Below are 19,080 nucleotides of genomic sequence, written 5' to 3'. Positions count from 1 at the left end.
GAATCCCGGAACAGAACAAGGACATCATATAAAAACACAGGAAATCTGAATAAACAACGGACTTAGTTAATAATAACATACTAATACTGGTTCATTAATTGTAACAAGTGTAATATACTAACGTAAGATGTTAATAATGGGAAACTGTGCAGGAGGAGGGATATATGGGAACTCTCTGTACTGTCTGCTCAACTTTTCTGTAAATCTAAAATTATTAATAAAAAATAAAGTCTAGGCCAGGCGCGGTGGCTCACACATGTAATCTCAGCAGTTTGGGAAGCCGAGGCAGGCGGATCACTTGAGGTGAGGAGTTTGAGACCAGCCTGGCCAACATGGTGAAACCCCATCTCTACTAAACATACAAAAATTAGTCAGGCATGGTGGCATGTGCCTGTAATCCCAGCTACTCAGGAGGCTGAGGCAGAAGATGCGCTTAAACTCGGGAGGTGGAGGTTGTATTAAGCTGAGATCACGCCACTGCACTCCAGCCTGGGTGACAGAGCAAGACTCCGTCTCAAAAAACAACAAACAAGCAAACAAACAAAAAAACCTATTAATAAAAAATTTTTTAAAAATCTCCTGGTCAGAGATAGATTATTGTGTGTTACCAATGATACTAGAGTACAAAGACACTCATTAAAAGATTGAATTAGGCTGGGCGCAGTGGCTCATGCCTGTAATCCCAGCACTTTGGGAGGCCGAAGCAGGTGGATCACTTGAGGTCAGGAATTCGAGACCAGACTGGCCGACATGATGAAACCCTGTCTCTACTAAAAATACAAAAATTAGCTGGGCGTGGTGGTGGGTGCCTATAATCCCAGCTACATGGGAGGCTGAGGCACAAGAATCCCTTGAACCCAGGAGGCAAAGGTTGTAGTGAGCCGAGAGCACGCCACTGCACTCCAGCCTGGGCGACATAGCAAGACTCAGTCTCAAAATATATATATAATTAAAATTAATTTTGAAATTTCTGAAATTAATTTTGCCACTTGAATATTATTTAACAATTAAAACATCTCAGCTGAAGAAAATGACCAAAGATAGGGCCACATAGTCACAAGATACTCTAGGAAAAGGATGATACTACAGAAGTCAGATCTACTCATTCAAAACATTTTTATGAGCAAACAAAGGCAGTCTCTTCTCATTATGGTACCACTGAAGTACAAACTAAAGAAAAGGTTCTGCTTAGAGTTAATCAAGCCAGAAGCAGATTAGGTTTTTTAGATAATTTCCCTAACTCCCCCAGGGAGGATGGGCTGCTGTCAACTGCAGAATGCTTGGGGTGTTTTGAACACTTAAAAAAATTGGGTAGTTATGCAGGGGGAAAGAAACAGCCCTGGATAGCTAACATTCACTACCCATGCTAAAAGGAAAGGGAAAAGTAGGAGCGAGGAGAGTAATATTGATAGTTGTGAACTTAAGTAATTTAATACCAATAATACCCACGTTTCATTTTAGCCCATTGTTTTTCTAACAATTTTTTCATCAGAATAAATGGCAAAAATTGATAACTTAATGGTTAACTTCTGCCTTAATTTCTACCCTGTGCTAATGAACAATAAAATGGGCCAATAGATTAACCACAAAAAGGGAGGAGAAGTGAATTTAGATATTTGTTAGCATAGGTTCTCAATTATGGGAGAGTTGATATTGATACTATGACCTCAATACTGAAAAGCATAAATATTGTACTCATGCTCTGGAGTCAGAATGCCCAGCTAATGTCCTGCCTTAATTATTTGCTAATACTGTGACTATGGATAAGCTACTTAGCTTTTCTGTGCTTCAGGCTCTCCCTCTGTAAAATGAGGTTTGGGTTGTTGTGAGGATTACGTGTGCAACATCTATCCACTGCTTAGAAAAATGTCAAGAGCACAGTAAGCACTTCATAAATACCTGCAATTGTCATTAATAGCAAAATGAAGGAAACCGGGTTAGCCAATCCAAAGGAAAAAATGTTCTAACAGATAACAAATAAGAATGGTGGTTAGTGAAGTTTAAGGGATATTTTCATGACTCTTCCATTTTTTTAAATTTCTATTTATTTTTTTGAGACAGAGTCTCACTCTTGTTGCTCAGGCTGGAGTACAATGGCGCAATCTCGGCTCACTGCAACCTCCGCCTCACAGGTTCAAGCGATTCTCATACCTCGGCCTCCCGAGTAGCTGGGATACAGGCATGCGCCACCACACCCGGCTACTTTTGTATTTTTAGTAGAGACGGAGTTTCTCCATGTTGGTCAGGCTGGTCTCCAACTCCCGACCTCAGGTGATCCGCCTGCCTCAGCCTCCCAAAGTGCTAGGATTACAGGCGTGAGCCACCACGCCCAGCCTCATGACTCTTTTAAAGCAATGGGTCCTAACAGACCCCAAAGAGGTGATTCCTCTTGTTTTACAAGGGAGAAATAAGCATAGCTATCACATTCCTCAAATTCTAGACATAACTACAGAGGAATGGTGGTTTTACATTTTGGTAGAGCATTAAGAGAACCCTTGGTCTTCTTTCACAACCTAGGTGTAAGTTATCAGATATACCTGTTTAGAAGAGACTTGGCAACTAGACTTACCTGTGGTTGAACCCAAAAGGCCTATCAACATAGAGAAATACTAGGCCAGGTGTGGTGGCTCACATCTATAATTTCAACACTTTGGGAAGCTGGGGTGGGAGGATTGCTGGAGCCCAGGAGTTCAAGACCAGCCTGGGCAATATAGTGAGATCCCACCTCTAAGAAAATATAGAATACATTAGCTGGGTGTGGTGGTGTGCACCTGCAGTCCCAGCTACTGGAGAGGCTGAGGTGAGAGGATCACTTTAGCCCGGAAGGTGAAGGCTGCAGTGAGCCATGATTGCGCCACTGCATTCCAGCTGGGCAACAGAGTGAGACTCTGTCACAAAACAAAACAAAAAACCATAGAGAAATACTCTATAAAAATGAAAGGGAGTGGTGGAGAAGACAGGCAAAGCCATTCTTTCAAGTTTCTCCCTCCTGGTTTGTTCCCATCTTAGAAAGAAAGAAGGGGGAGAGGACAAGGGGAGAAAAAAAAAAAAAAGAAGAGGAAACAAGTGAAGAAAAGAGGAGACTTGGTAAACAACAGGAGGTAAAGGTAGCTCAGAGTAAGGTCTCAGAACATAGAGACCAGTTCTGTTTCCACTAGACCAAGGAGAAGTAGTTTTCAAACATTTCTGAAAACAGTTAAAAGTGAAAATCAAAATCTAATTAACCTATATTAAAATGTTTTTTTCATCACCAAAGTTTATACATTAAGAGTACTTCAGATAGGTTTTTGAGGTCCCATACTAATCCCTCTACTATCTATTTTATAAGAAATAAAATTTAAAAGCTGGGAAATATCAGGAGAAAAGAGGCAGATGAGAAGCCAGGTACAAGGATACTAGTCCCAGTCTGAAGCAATGACAAATTGCCTGCCCTGGATTTGGAAGAATAGGCAATTAACTCCATAGTGCCTTTTGAGTTTTTTGTTTTCTTTCCTAATAGTCCTGTCATAATTCTAACTCTGTTAGAGGAAGAACTTGGAAGGTAAAGATGTTTAGAGCTTAAGCTTTAATACTATGCTTTTTATCCTGAAAGAGAAATAAGAATGAACTTCTTGAGCAAGAGAAATGCTCTCATCAAGTAGTAAATGGGGTATAAGTGTAACAAAAGACACAGCAGAAAAGCAGCACACACCTCACATACTGCTATGACAATTCATACAAGTCAGCAAAATTCCAACCCATGGAGTCTTCTGCTCATTTATAGGACAAAATGCCACTGAAAATAGACTAGAACAAAATCAAGGCGTTCTCTGGACACCAACATGCAAAAGGGAAGGCTTCAATTCTATTAAGCAGCTCACATTCAAAGGCTAAACTACTTATAAACCACACTCCTAAGCTGTGGTTTGCCTAACACAAAAAGCATGCACAAATCCAAGTATCACCCCCTTTCTACTTTAGAAGACAGAGCTCCTGTATTATCCAATTTGTTTGTTTGGAGATACAGGTAGATTAAAAACAAGAAACAATAATAATAATTTTAAAACACACACACAACCATGCCTATTTACCTTGAATGGGATAAGAATAATGTGCTGGGCTTGGCTGGCTTGTGGTTAACCCTGTAGTGCAGGTAAGAACACTGTGTTGACTTGGAGATGGAGTCTGAATTAAACCACTTTCAGGTTTCATACCTGGCCACAATGCACCTGAATCAGATAAATTGGACCAATTACAAACAATACACTGGGACTGAGGAGCATGGTTATGCTTTCAAATATCAGCCAGTAGGTTTAAAATCTAAATCTTAAAACAAAAATAAATTTGCTTGTAAGAGAAAATTATTGAATCTCCCACTTGTAATATATCACAAGCAAATAACACTTTCAAAGAATTAGGGGATGAGGCCAAAGAAACAAAAAGCTTGCCACAAATCCCAATATGTATATAAATTCATTTCAATGATTGGGGGAAATTGACCAGGATTCAGAAAAAAAGAGTTATTGACACCCAACTGGAGTATCTGTTATAAAGAGTGCCTGATGTTCATGTACAGTGATAAATAATTTATCCAAACTGTCAAGGTAGGAGACATTCCATATAAGTTTAAAATTCACTTACCCATTAAACAAGGACCAAATTTTTCTAAAATATATTAAATACTTCTCTGCCTTCTTAAGCTGGTTATTTTGTTACTTTTGTTTCTTCCGATTAGGAAAGACATACCTGCTTATTTTTATAAATTAAAAACATTACAGAAATACATAATTTAGAAAAAAAATACAGTCATATATAATCCCATCATCCAGACTTAACCACTATTAACAGTTTGCAGAAGAGTCACCCAGATGATTTCTTCTTCTTCTTTTTTTTTTTTTTTAATAAGATAGGGTTTTGCTTTGTTGCCCAGGCTGGTCTTGAACTCCAGGCCTCAAGCGATACTTTTGCCCCAGCCTCCTTTAGTGCTGGGATTATAGGCATGAGCCACTACACTCAGTCCAGATTTCTTCGATGTATTCACTAATCTTCTTTTTAACAAAAATGGGATTGTGATTTTTTGTTGTTGTTGTTGTTGTTAAGAGACAGCGTCTTCCTCTGTCACCTAGGCTCAAATAATCCTCATGCCTCAGCTACAGGAGTAGCTGAGACTATGGGTGTGTGCCACCATACTTGACTAATTTTTTGTAGAGGTGGGGTCTTGCTATGTCGCCCAGGCCAGTCTTGAACTCCTGGCCTCAAGCAATCCTCCACCTTGGCTTTTTAAAGTGTTGGGATTACAGGCATGAGCCACTGCCAGCCAAGGACTGTGTTATACATAGTGTACATAATTTGCTTTTCCACATAATACCTCTAAGATTCATCTTTCCAAGTCAGAACATATAAATCTATCTCATACTGACAAACATCATAGCTGTTCATTTTTATTTTCTTTTTATCATAATGCTCCTGAGTAACAATCTTTCTAAAATATATTTATATCCTTTCCTGCCTTCTGAGCAGGGAGGAAATAGCACACATACCTTTAGATTTTCTCAGTTACTGTTTCAAAAATAAAAACTGTGCTGTGCTATATATATTACAGAGATACCGCAGAGGCTACTGTGATGTGTAAAGACAATTGTTTAGTACTAAATGTAACTTAATTATAGTTCTGATTTTTAGGTTCTAATTTCACTGTTTTTCCTCTGTGGTCTGTCACTTCTTGACTTCCTTAGCAGTATCTGCCTTTTAATTTGCAATAAACTAGGCAACCATAAACAAAGCTTTGCATCTGCATGAGAGTCCAAGGATATTCTTTATGAGTGAAACACTCTTAAGTGCATGGTTTTGGTGATAATTTTGGCTACACAAAAGCCTACTTTTAAAAAAAAAATCTTTTTTTTTTTTTTTTTTTTTTTTGAGATGGAGTTTCGCTCTTGTTGCCCAGGCTAGAGTGCAGTGGCACGATGATCTCAGCTCATTGCAATCTCCTCCTCCCGGGTTTAAGCGACTCTCCTGCCTCAGCCTCCCTAGTAGCTGGGATTACAGGTATGTACCACCATGCCTGGCTAATTTTGTATTTTTAGTAAAGATGGGGTTTCACCATGTTGGTCAGGCTGGTCTCGAACTCCTGACCTCAGGAGTTCCACCCACCTCAGCCTCCCAAAGTGTTGGGATTACAGGCACAAGCCACCATGCCAGGCCCCAAAAATCTTAATGCCTGGTTGTTCACTGTGTTCTGAATAGCTATGGTTACTGGGTTAGTGTAGTTGAAGCTGATAATTAGGTCTAAGAAGGTTCATCAACCAAACACATTCCATGTATGATATCAATACTAAGGTTAGCCATGACTTCAAACTCAACATTAACTCATCTCATTTATTTGCTCCTACTCTGATAAACTAGGAGTGATTGAATTTATAGCCAATGAACACATATATGCAATTAAAAATATAATACTTTGAGAATGAGAACCTCTGCTTCACCAGGGCACTGAGATACTTCAGTGCAACTCAGATTTGTCCAATTTGTTGATAAGTACATTTAGGAATAGTAAAGAGAAATATGAAAGTCTTAAAAAGACCAACAGTGGGATATGATAATCACTTCTTAATTTTTTTGAGACAAAGTCTTGCTCTGTTGCCCAGGCTGGAGGGCAGTGGTGCAATCATAGCTCACTGCAGCCTCAACCTCCTGGGATCAAGGGATCCTCCTGCCTCAAACCCCCAAATAGCTGGGACCACAGGCACACTACGCCTGGCTACTTTTTGTATTTTTGCAGAGACAAAGTTTTGTCATATTGCCTAGGCTGGTTTCAAACTCCTAGCCTTAAATGATCCTCCTGCCTTGACCTCCCAAAGTGCTGGGATTATAGGTATGGGTCACCATGCCTGGCTTTGCCCCAAACTCTTAATGCATAAAAAGAAAATGTAATATTCTTTTCTCATCTATTAATCACATGAAATAACTTATTTTAAGAGACTGAGGAATACTGACATCGCTAGCATGAATTAGAAGCATTTGCCCCATCATAATTCATGATCATTTAAATGTCTTGTCCAGATTAGCCATAATTAAGATTCTTGCCATGTCTGATTTTCAACAGTAAAAATATTTGAGAATGTCATTTTTAAAACATTTATGATGTAAAATGTGAGTATCAGTGCTATGATTCCTGCTGATTGTATATCACACTTTTTGGTAAACAAATTGCTATTTCAATGTCACAATAACTTTCAGATTTATTGTCATCACTGTGATTTCTTTTTCCAAATAGGTTTCGACCCTAAGGTGGTAGATTTATAAACATGTTTATTTTTACCAATACCTTATTAATAACAATAGTATCAACTGAGAATGTTTTGATAGTCTCCCTCTTATAAGATCAAAAATTAGAACACAAATGTCCAAAATAAGTAGGAGATAGCTAGCTAGTTTTGAATATCTTTGGCCAGAAACACAAAGTAGATGTCTAATATATAATTATTTTATGAGGAATAAAAAACAATACAGACAGTACCTCCAGCATCACTGTAGACCTGGCTCTTCAGACATGCAAATCATCTTCCTCTAAAAGCACCCCTCCCAGAATTCCAGATAATAGGCAGCATGATCCAATGGTTTGACTCCACAGCACTATTGCTCATAGTAAACAAGGAAACCAAACCCTAATTACAGGACTCCCAGTCCACTGCTCTATGCCAACAACTACCAAGTTTCTCAAGTACTTTTAAGCATCAAGAGCCTGCTGCAGAGAAACTGTCAAGCTAACAATGGGTAAGTAAGTCTGTCTCTGAGTGCTTTCCTGATGCCCCCAGAATGGGGTCTTATCACAAACTCTAGCCAAGTTTCTCAGCACAAGTACTTCACTATTGATTAGTCACTATCCAAACTAATCTCATCAGTTCAATTTATAGTAACGCGTATAGTGCTCTTTAGAGATTAGTCTGGTGAGGAACTGAAGTACACACCAATGCTAGAAAAAGCACATGAAAGGATATTTTGGCTTGTTGATTCAGCAGCTCATTTGGATAAGCTATTATAAATAGTAAGTAATTTAATGTAAGTACTTTTCCTGATTATAAACAAAGTATATGTATATATTTTTTAAAACGTCTGTAGGAAAAACAGCCACTTTTTTTGCTTCCAATTATTCTTTATGCACATTTTTTTTTTCTTTTTAGAGGCAAGGTCTCACTACATTGTCCACACCGGAGTGCAGTGGCTATTCACAGGCATGATCCCACTACTGATCAGCAATGGGGTTTTAACCTGCTGTTTCTAACCTGGGCCAGTTCACTCTTCCTTAGGCAACCTGGCGGTCCCCCACCCCCAGGAGGTCACCACATTGATGCTGAACTTAGTGAAGATACCCAATCAGCATAGCGCACTACAGCCCAGGACTCCTGGGCTCAAGCGATCCTCCTGCCTCAGTCTCCCAAGTAGCTGGAACTACAGGCATGCACTACCGCACCTGGCTATACACATATTTTTAAAAATACTAAATTGGTATTACAACATTGTGTTTTTGCTATTACATATTGCTTTTTTCAATTAATAATACACTGTTTTCTCAAGACCCTAAATATTTTTTAAGAAGATGATTTATAATGGCTATGCAGCAGCCATATACAATTTAACACATACCTTAATATTCAAGTTTTAGGTTTTCAGTTTTTTCATATTATAAATAATGCTTCAATGAGTATGTTGGTCAGCACATTTTTGTGGGTATCTCTAATTAGTTCCATAGGATACATTCCCAGAAGTGAAATTACTGAGGGAAATGAAATGAACATCCTTAAGGCTCTTAATGCATATCACCCACTCCTCCAACTCACATTAAAGTTCTTTTAAAAGAAATCAGAACAGTGGCACCTAAAGGCATATTTTATAACTCCCACTAACATTAAACAAGTACCCTTTTCCTTACACATACTCCTTCAGATTCCTAGAAGTTAAACTTCTAATCCCCTTTCTGCCATCCCACCCTATTTGTATACAGCTCTGGGAAGAATATGATCAGTATTTCTTTACTTTAAAAGATTACTCATCATATAGCCTTCTTAGATTTCTTCTAGTCTTTTCTCCTTTCTTCAGGAGGAGGAAGCTTTTTAATTTCAAACTCAACTCTGAGACCATCTTTTTGATATAGACCTAAAGTTATGAGCACTTCTAGAATGAAACAATCCTGGGTTCAATTATAATCCCAGGCTTTTACTAATTGTATGAACTTTGGGCACATGATTTAACTCTGCTTCTCCCCTATAAAAAGGGATAAAGCTAGCTTACCTCTTAGGGCTGTTCTGAGGATTACATGAGACAATACTATACAGTGTGAAATACTTACTCTTAGTACACAGCTTATTACAGTAAATAATAGAGACAAGGTAATATTATTATAATGAATTTTTCTGAAGCCCTATTTGCATCTGAAATAAAACGAATTAGCTAATCTGAAAACAGGCAGCACTAAGATGACACAATGTATCAAAATCTTGATTTCGAAAGAAAGAAATCAAGTGTTTTCTCCTACTTAATTTAACACATTACCAAAAAAAGCCACATGATAAAACACAAGAAAACATCTTTTCAAAATACAGTCACTTTTAAAAGTTTTACAAACCTCTCTTATAATTTCTCTGGTAAATTCTGAGAATATGCCATCTCTATCATTCACATTACCCCAACCAAAATCTCTCTCCAGTAAGTCTCATACATTACTTAAAGTCAAATTTAAGCTAATGATTATCTCTTTCTGAATTACTGATAGAAGAAATTGGGAAACACAAGTCTTCCTTGCCCTCAAATATTAAACAAAACCAGATTATTAAAGGAGCCTATTATTAACAATATTACCAGCATACAATATAAACATGTATCCTTCAAGGTTTTAATAGAGATCTATTTACTTTACAGAATTTTTTTCTTTTTTAATGTATTATTATTATTATTTTTTTTTTTTTTTTTTGAGACAGTCTTGCTCTGTCGCCCAGGCTGGAGTGCAGTGGCACCATCTCGGCTCACTGCAACTTCTGTCTCCCAGGTTCGAGTGATTCTCATGCCTCAGCCTCCTGAGTAGCTGGGATTACAGGTGCCCACCACCATGCCCGGCTAATTTTTTTTTGTATTTTTAACAGAAACAGGGTTTCACCATGTTGGCTAGGCTGGTCTCGAACTCCCGGCCTCAAGAGATCTGCCCAAACGGGGCCGGGCGTGGTGGCTCATGCCTGTAATCCCAGCATTTTGGCAGGCCAAGCTGGGCAGATCACTTGAGGCCAGGAGTTCGAGACCAGCTGGCCAAAATGGTGAAACCCTGTCTCTGCTAAAATACAAAAATTAGGCAGGCTTGGTGGTGCACACAGCGAGACTCTGTCTCAAAATAATAATAATAATAGTTTAAGGGAAATATAGTGATCATTTAAAAAATTAATTATATCTAGGATCCATACGCACACAGAATTATCTGAGGTATTCCATAAATCATGCTCAGAGATGTAATAGGAGTTGTATTTAATACTGAACAGCAAGAATGATCAACTGTTGTAAAGGGCTAATAATAATAATTCAAATCAAAACAGAAGATTTAAAAAACTGTAATTTAAAAATTATAATTGCTAGCCTATTATTAGTCAACTGTTGAAAAATCAGCTTTAAATAACCAAAAAGAAATAAACACAAACATATTCACAGAGGGGTCTTTCAAAAGGTCCATTCAGTGTTGGCTGGTTAATCATATCATAAATATAAGATCTGAGTACCCTGGCTGGTACTAACAGGCATGGAAACATGGATATACAAATGGGGAAACAAGAAAATTTGTTTCCCATTTCATATGAAGTTATCAACCCCACTATTATTAAACATAATTCCCAATTCTTATTTCTAGCAGTTACCAGGAGCCAAAGAATTCTAACAAGCCTAAAAGTAAGAAAGCTGCCAGTATCATGAAAGAGTAGCCAAACAGGTCAGGAGAAACAGGAATGCAGAAACTAGATGCAGGTACATTAATACATCCAGAATCTGTGTGGTCATCTGTCTGGAAAATTTTTCTAATTCGTAGCTTGATTAAATAAAGTCTATAGAAATATAATTTTGTTACATATTACATATTTTTAAATAATATAGTATTCTTTTAATTTTCTGGCACCCATTTCAGGAAAGCAGGGAAGGAGCAATGAAGCACACTGCATTTACACACATAGAAAAATAAGCACAGATATTAAGTGCCCAAAGAACCTTAAAGTGACTTCTGATAAATCATTTTAATTTATAGTTCATGTCCAAGACACCTAAAACCAATGAAAATAACTCCCTAGGCACATAAGGTTATAAGAAAATTGGGGATTTCCGGTATTCTAAAATGACTTTTTGGTTCAGCAGAACAATATCTAATCAGTTTTGGGTGGGGTTAGGGGAGAAAAGAGAGGGAGAAGTTGGCAAAAAAAACCCCACAGAGCAAACTATGATACATATTCAGACTACCTGGTGTTAGCAAGAAATTGGCCACCTCGAAATATATTTATTATGCTTTCCTAATGATAGTACCATACTACATTGTATATAAAGTAAGTCAAATCAATAGCAAATCCTCAAAGAATTTACCAAACACTTAAAGATTCCAAGCTTCAGGGTCAAGACTTAGTACATACAAAATAGCTAAATGAGTACTGAAAAACTATGATTTTTTTATTACATGCATCAAACATACTGTTGCAAAGTTGCATACCCAACCACATATGTAACTAAGTGCTTTGTAAAGAATGATGCATGGCTGATCAAAGTTTCTGGGGAATAAAATCAACATTCTTAGAAATTGTTTACAATAGAGTGCCTTACCAAAAGGAGGTAGTCCATACGTTTGGGTTGCCTGAGGGTAGACAGCATAGGGTTGAGTCTGCTGTAGTGTCTGGTATTGAGTCTGTCCAGGGTAAGCAGTTTCCGAAACAGGAACTGAGAGAATATGTGCATAAGGTCTGGAAAATTTCATGAAAACAAAAACTTTTGTGTGATTTACTTTAGTAACGAAAAATAGGTAAAATAGCTACCACCACTAACAGCAAAGAATCTGCAACAAGGAGACTAATCTTCCACATAAAATGGCTCTTTTCAAAAATTTTTTATTTTTGAGACAGAGTCTTGCTCTGTCGCCCAGGCTGGAGTGCAGTGGCATGATCTCAACTCATTGCAGCCTCTGCCTCCCCGGTTCAAGCAATTCTTCTGCCTCAGCCTCCCAAATACCTGGGATTACAGGCACCCACCACCATGCCTGGCTAATTTTTGTATTTTTAGTAGAGACGGTGTTTCACCATGTTGGCCAGGCTGGCCTCGAACTCCCGACCTCAAGTGATCCACCCACCTTGGCCTCCCAAACTGCTGGGATTACAGGCGTGAGCCACTGCGCTCAGCCTAAAATGGCTCTTATGATCAGAAAGTAGAAGTCTTTCCTCCTTTCCACATTCTCCTATCATCAACCCAAGGAACAATTTTATGAAAAATTTAATAGTTCCAAACATCCCTCCAAGTTCCAATTATCCTACAAACATTTCTAGTGTGCTACATGCATGGCCCTATGTGAGACACAAGGATGGATTAAACTTATTCACGCTCTTATGCCTACATCTAGAATAAAATCCTAATATAATAGAAAACTAAGAGAACAAGATTGGCAATTGGCTCTCATTCTCCACCCTGCCCCTTGAACCAAACTAAAGTTCTGAGAGGGAAAGTGAGACTGGAAAAGCGGGTGAGGCTGGTGGAGAAAAGGCAAGCAAACACATCAAAAAACGGAAGTAGAGATGGGTTCCAATATCCTCAAATCAAGTCTACAAAACAGAACCCAGGTAAGTAACAAAATCTGGGAAGTTCCAGACAGGACTCAATCTCCTCAATGATATTTAAGTCAGGGCATACTGCCACTAGTTGGTGCCACCATATCAGGGATAGCTAGAGATTTCAGCAGTGAAACTCCTGGGACTTTACACTAGCTAGCAGATATAATCGTTTCATCCATGATATTGCACTGAATTTTTAGATACCAATTATCTCATTTGGTGAGTTACACTGTATATATAAGTAAAAAAGAAAATGCTATTTGTACCATATAAGCATAATAAAATATAGCAGGGGGTGTTTTAAAGGGGAAATTTTTTTTTTCACCTTTGGGGGAAGAGGAAAATGAAGAAAGGCCATAAAGAAGTGATATACTAGCTGAGCAGATAAGAGGCACAGAACTGGGAGAGAAAGGGTGTTCTAGGACAAGAAAAAAGTCCTGCCAGGGTATAGAGTAAGGAAAGCAAGGGCTTCGGCCTGCAAAGAGCACAGATAACTGAGGGAAGTATATTAAGAGAAGTAGCGAGAGAAAGGAAGCAAAGACCTTGAATGCCAGGCTAAAAGGCAAATCTGAAACTGAGAGCCACTGAAATTATTGAGCAAAGAGTGACAAGATCAGAGCTGTTCTTTAATAAAGATTATTTTGACACTGCTTTGTAAAATGGTTTAGAAAGGGAGGAGAAACTGGAAATGGAGATCCAGTTAAAAAACAGTTCAGATAAGTAATAAAGAGGTCTGAATTAAGATAGAATAATTAAGATAGCTAATAAGGAATTCTGAATGTAGCAGGTATGCAAATACTTTCTGAATGAATAAATGAATTTGGAATCTGCAACATATTAACATCTCAGTAGATTCTAAAAAACTGAATTTAAAAATAACTATTCTTCTTAGCCAGATCTGAGTCCAGGAAATAGCTCAGGTTAGAGTTGTTACTCAAGTCACATGGGAATGATTTAAATCTTAGTGACCTTAAATGGATTAATCTCCAGATATGGTAAAGACCATAATGTCCTTTTTCATGCAGAGTCTTTGTAGCCCAAAGCTCAAATGTGTTTTCACATTTAGTATCTAATTTCTTCATAATAATCTCAGAGGATAGGTTCAGTCATTTCACAGAAGAAAGTCACATGAAAATGATTAGCCCAAGGACACCATTAGTGTTAATACCAGATTAAAAATTAGAAGAACTCATTGGGTTGACTTTTTAATTAGTTTATTTTTTAACTAATGAAAATTCAAAAGGTAAAAACAGATATAACCAGGGAAAAGAAAGACAGTTTCCTTTTTATAACAGCCCCATAAAGTATCTCTTGCTTTTGTTACCAATTTCTTTATGTATCCAGCAGCTGTAAGCACATAAGCACATATCCTGGCTTAATAAATGCACTTGTATGTGTCTTTGTATGCATAGGTCCACTCTTTATTACGCACAATAGGTAGCTTGGTATACACACTGTTCTGCACCTACCCACTTTGGAGATGAAAAACCTGGCTGATATTAATGCTGATCTTACCCCATGAAGGCCCAAAACATAACCTCTTAGTGACTTTAACCCACCAAACCTGTCTAACTTCAAGCCCGGTTCTACTCTGAGGACATTCCTCAATCAAGAAACTGAACACAGGCTGGGCGTGGTGGCTCACGACTGTAATCCCAGCACTTTTCGAGGTAGGCAGATCACCTGAGGTCAGCCGTTTGAAAACAGCCTGGTCAACATGGTGAAATCCCATCTCTACTAAAAAATACAAAAATTAGCTGGGCGTGGTGGCATGCCTGTAGTCCCAGCTATTCGGGAGGCTGAGGCAGGAGAATCACTTGAACCCGGGAGGTGGAGGTTGCAGTGAGCCAAGATCGTGCCACTGCACTCCAGCCTGGGCAACAAACAGAGTGAGATTCTATCTTAAAAAAAAAAAAAAAAAAAAAACGAACACAGATTGGACTGAGAAATTCAGTCTTGTTTTTATTAATCTGTATGCTATATGTCAAGGTACAGGACAGAGAAAATGATCAGAGGTCAATCAATGATATGGTTGATCACTAACACTATTTTGCATGTTCAGTGCCTACTCATTTTAGAGTAAGCTTTTGTGTAAAATGATCCATTGCAGACAACCATCTACTTTTTAAAAGGATACTACATAGACTATATTTAGAGGGAATTAAAAATTGGAATGACGATAGAATAAGAGAGGTAAAAATAATTTAAATATCTATTATTTTAGAGGAAAAATAATATTAAATTTTGCAATGAATCTACAGAAAAAGCATATGCATTTTGGAAATAATTATTCAACTTACTTTGCAGAATACATTTGTGAGGTATAATCATTGGATGAGCGAGGGATGTAATCGGTGCATGTCATAACTGAAAGAAAGATAATATCACCAGGTTAAAAAGTTAGAACATTTCGAAAATGGAATGGGAAAACTGCACATCTCACTGTATAGTCTTTCAAACTAATTAACAGAATACAGCTTGGACACCAGATAGAAAGACTATGTGATAGAAAATATCTCACTTTTTTGTTTATACATGTGTTTATAGACTTCCAGAGGCAGTTAAAAAAAGAAGGGTGGAAAAGGTATGGAAAAGAGCTGAAGGTTGGTAAGGATCTCTACCTTTACCCATTACTGATCTAAAATAATAGATGAAGCAACCTTCTAAGCTTTCGGCTATGCTGATAGGCAAACTTAAAAAGCAAGCTTTATGTCTGGAAAACCACATTATTCTACTTCAGCTTATTTGTTCTTTGAGTGCTTACTATATTGAGTAAAAGCCTTAAGAATGACTTGCAGGAAAACAGATTTGGGGGAGGCACCCAATCTTATTTTAAAACCACTGCTACTGCTATGCATAATCAATGGCAGAATAGATGCAAGTATGCTTCTATACTATTATTTTTTCTGTTTTGTAGTGAAGGCTTTAAGTTTGGCAAATCACAGACAGACGTGAGGAACTGATGTGATGCTCTGATGAACTCTCAAAGACTTTTCCAGCTATTGTCCTCTTGACCCCCATGACTTCATCTGGAATAGCTGCTATGAAGGCTTGACTCTCATGATTACTACTTCTGGTATGAACGCTGTAAATATCTGATTAAAAGTGAACCAATTAACTTTATGTCTAATTAGGTTCCCTGGAAGAGTACCTGATCCAAAAAGAGAACCTTTATCAAAAGTAGATGAGGGGCCAACTCAAATGCTCAAGAGTAAGACAAATCAACACCTGTGAGTTTATTACAGAAGAGCTTGTCCAGTGCTATTGTTTGAGGTATTTAAAAATAATTATTGGAGATCACATTCACCTCTAATCATTTTGACAAAAATGAAGATGTCAATTAGATCTAAAGTTTTGACAATCCATTGCAAACAATGTAAGGTAAGTTTATTTGAATTCTACATAATGGTTCTCAGTTGACACATATATTAAAAAACCCAAACCCTTATCTTCCTCCAATTTAATTTAATTCTGGAAGGAATCAACAACATCCTAGGAGACTGAGGCCAATTTTCACTTCTCTAGAGAATGAATGAGACTTGATCTTCGCAGTACTTGGGAACCACAAAATGATTATAAAGAGTCAAGATATAATATCCATTATACTATAGAAGAATCAAGTAAGTAATATGCTGGCTTGGACTAGAATAGCAACAGTGGGGATGAGGCAAAGACTTTGAAATATATTCTGAAGGTAAAACTAACAGGACATTCTGATGGATTTGATGTAGAGAATGAGGAAAACAACTAGACGGAGAGTGATACCACTTCCTAAGATGGGCAAGTTTGGGAGAAGAGTGTATGTCACGGGGGCTAAAGGAATCAAAAGTTCTTTTTTGAAGATCTTAGGTATGATTTTCCTTCCAGTAAAGATGTCAAACAGGCAGTCTGATACACAAATGAAATCAGGGGAGAAGTCAGACTGGAAATATCAATATGGAATTCATTAACCATGTACAAGATATTTAAAGTAATGTAATGGATCGGAGAATCCCAAAAGAGGAAAGATGGTAGCCTAGAATTAAGCCCTGAGGCCCACCAAAGAAGGGCCATCAAAGGAGAAAGGTGGGAGGAAAAGTAGTGAGAGGGAGAATGTGAGGAGAAACGTATTCTAGAATTTGCAACATGAAAATAACTAATGGCCTTGACGACAGCAGTTTCACTGGAAGATTGAGGATAGAAGTTAAATTTGAGAGGCTGGAAAAGTGAATGGGAGGTGAAAAAGCAAGTGAGGGCAACTCTTGCAGAAGTTCTGATATGTCACAGAACAAAGAGAAGGTCCATAACTAGTAAGAGATGTGGAGCCAAGGGCGGAGGGGCGGGGTGGGGGGGGGTCGGGGGAGCAGTGTTTATGTTTTAAAATGGTAAGATGTTTCTTTACTGACAGGAAGGATAAAAAGGGAAGACCGTGATGACACACAAGTGGTGGCAAGAAAACTATAGTACCAAAGTCCTTGGGGAAGGTAAAAACAGCATATGAAACACAAATAATAGGCTCTATATCTGACAAGAGCAAGTATGCTGCTTACATCCTGACAAGAAGGAAATGGCTGGGTGTGGTGGCTCATGCCTGTAATCCCAGCACTTTGGGAGGCTGAGGCCGGCAGATCACTTGAGGTCAGGAGTTCGAGACCAGCCTGGCCAGCATGGTGAAACCCCATCTCTACTAAAAATACAAAAATTAGCCAGGCGTGATGGTGCGTGCCTGTAATTCCAGCTACTCGGAAGGCTGAGTCAGGAGAATGGCTTGAACCTGGGAGGCAGAGGTTGCAGTGAGCGGAGATCTTGCCATTGCATTCCAGCCTGGGTGACAAGAGCGAAACTCCACCTCTAAAAAATACAAACAAACAACAACAACAAAAAACAAAAAATAGCTGGGCGTGGTGGCATGCGCCTGTAATCCCAGCTACTCGGGAGGCTGAGGCAGGAGAATCACTTGAACCCGGGAGGCGGAGGTTGTAGTGAGTCGAGATTGTGCCACTGCACTCCAACCTGGGCAACAAAGCAAGACTCCATCTCAAAAAACATAAAAAAAAATAAAGAACAGAATGAATAGGATGACAGTCTAAAGTAAAAATAGAAAGGTAGGGGAAGGTATAGATGTAGACTTCAAATGAACCAAAGTTTTTATTTATTTTATTTTATTTTATTTTTTGTAGTGAGGAGGTCTCACTTTGTTGCCCAGGCTGATCTCAAACTCCTGGCCTCAGGTGATCCTCCTGCCTCAGACTCCCAAAGTGTTGGGATTACAGACAAGATCCACCATGCCCAGTTGAACCAAAGTATTTGAAGGAAAAAAGGAAATTATTTGGAAGGAGCAAGAATATTCAACTTACTTCCTGACCCTGAAGTATGTAAAGTATAAGATTTTAGGAAACAGGTCTTTTTCTTGGGGATGAGTGGGAAATTCAAGAAATTAGAGGAGACACTTTACCAATTAGAGTGGTTTTCCACAATATGGACAGTTTCCCAATGGACCAGAATCACCTGGCTAACTTGTCAAAAATGCAGATTCCCTATCCACATCAGATCTACTGAATGATAATCTTTGGAGGTGAAACTAGAATTCTACATTACAAACAAGTATTCTAGATGATTCTTATGTAGGCTAAAGGTCTGAGAACCACCAGAATAGAATCACCTTTGAGGAAACACTATATAGAACTCAAGACACACCTTTGAAAAAAAAGTTACACCTTTTTAAAAAATATACATGGGAAGTATATATGGTTAAGTATAGTTGTCTCTGATTTTCTGTAAGACACTATTACCTTTAAAACATCCAATCTCAAAACAAAAATAAAATCACGGCGTGCGACTCCTTGGGTGAGTGGACTCCATGTGATCTTTTCTCAGCTGGTCTGTCAATAAAGCTTACAGGAGGGCTCAAGGATAAACACACACAAAAACAAGGATGGGAGAGCCTTCTGGATATTTTGGGACAAACAAGGCAATTACGAAAAACCAACTCTATAAGAAAAGCATTACTAGTTATAGGAATATCTGTTCAATCATGCACAGAATATGGTACTTACTTTCCTCTGACATGGGAAGGTTTGAAGCAAGGCTTGATGTTTCAGGCTTCTGATCACTGACATCTGGATTGCTTACTTGACTGGGAGAACCAAAATGAATACATTAGCCCCTGATTGATTTGCTGCATTGCTAAAAGTGATGAGTTCAAACCCATTTCCTCCTAGGCTATATAAGTAAGAGGCAAAGTAAATCTTCATGATATCCTTATTGTTGATTTTTAACAACTACTTGA

The 19,080-nt window shown here is 38.2% G+C and overlaps 1 protein-coding gene across 11 annotated transcripts in view; it reads right to left on the bottom strand.

Annotated features, from left to right (window-relative positions):
• The window catches only part of EYA3 (EYA transcriptional coactivator and phosphatase 3), a 118,313-nt gene that overhangs the window by 53,382 nt on the left and 45,851 nt on the right, over window positions 1–19,080 (bottom strand). For 4 of the 11 annotated variants that reach the window (XM_016957323.4, XM_054664672.2, XM_016957328.4 and 1 more), the window contains 4 exons: window positions 18,848–18,927; window positions 15,113–15,179; window positions 11,818–11,954; window positions 4,071–4,208 (listed from right to left, as the gene is read on the bottom strand). In XM_016957323.4, the coding sequence (XP_016812812.1) occupies window positions 4,071–4,208; window positions 11,818–11,954; window positions 15,113–15,179; window positions 18,848–18,927 (422 nt within the window). The remainder of the gene's footprint in view (window positions 1–4,070; window positions 4,209–11,817; window positions 11,955–15,112; window positions 15,180–18,847; window positions 18,928–19,080) is intronic. The other 7 variants (XM_016957345.4, XM_054664669.2, XM_063783872.1 and 4 more) reach the window with 3 other exon arrangements.

Source organism: Pan troglodytes, chromosome 1 (assembly GCF_028858775.2).
Source record: "Pan troglodytes isolate AG18354 chromosome 1, NHGRI_mPanTro3-v2.0_pri, whole genome shotgun sequence".
In the NCBI taxonomy this organism is placed as follows: Eukaryota; Metazoa; Chordata; class Mammalia; order Primates; family Hominidae; genus Pan; species Pan troglodytes.
The sequence above is the reverse complement of the archived record's forward strand: the minus strand, read 5'-3'. Positions and strand labels throughout refer to the sequence as shown.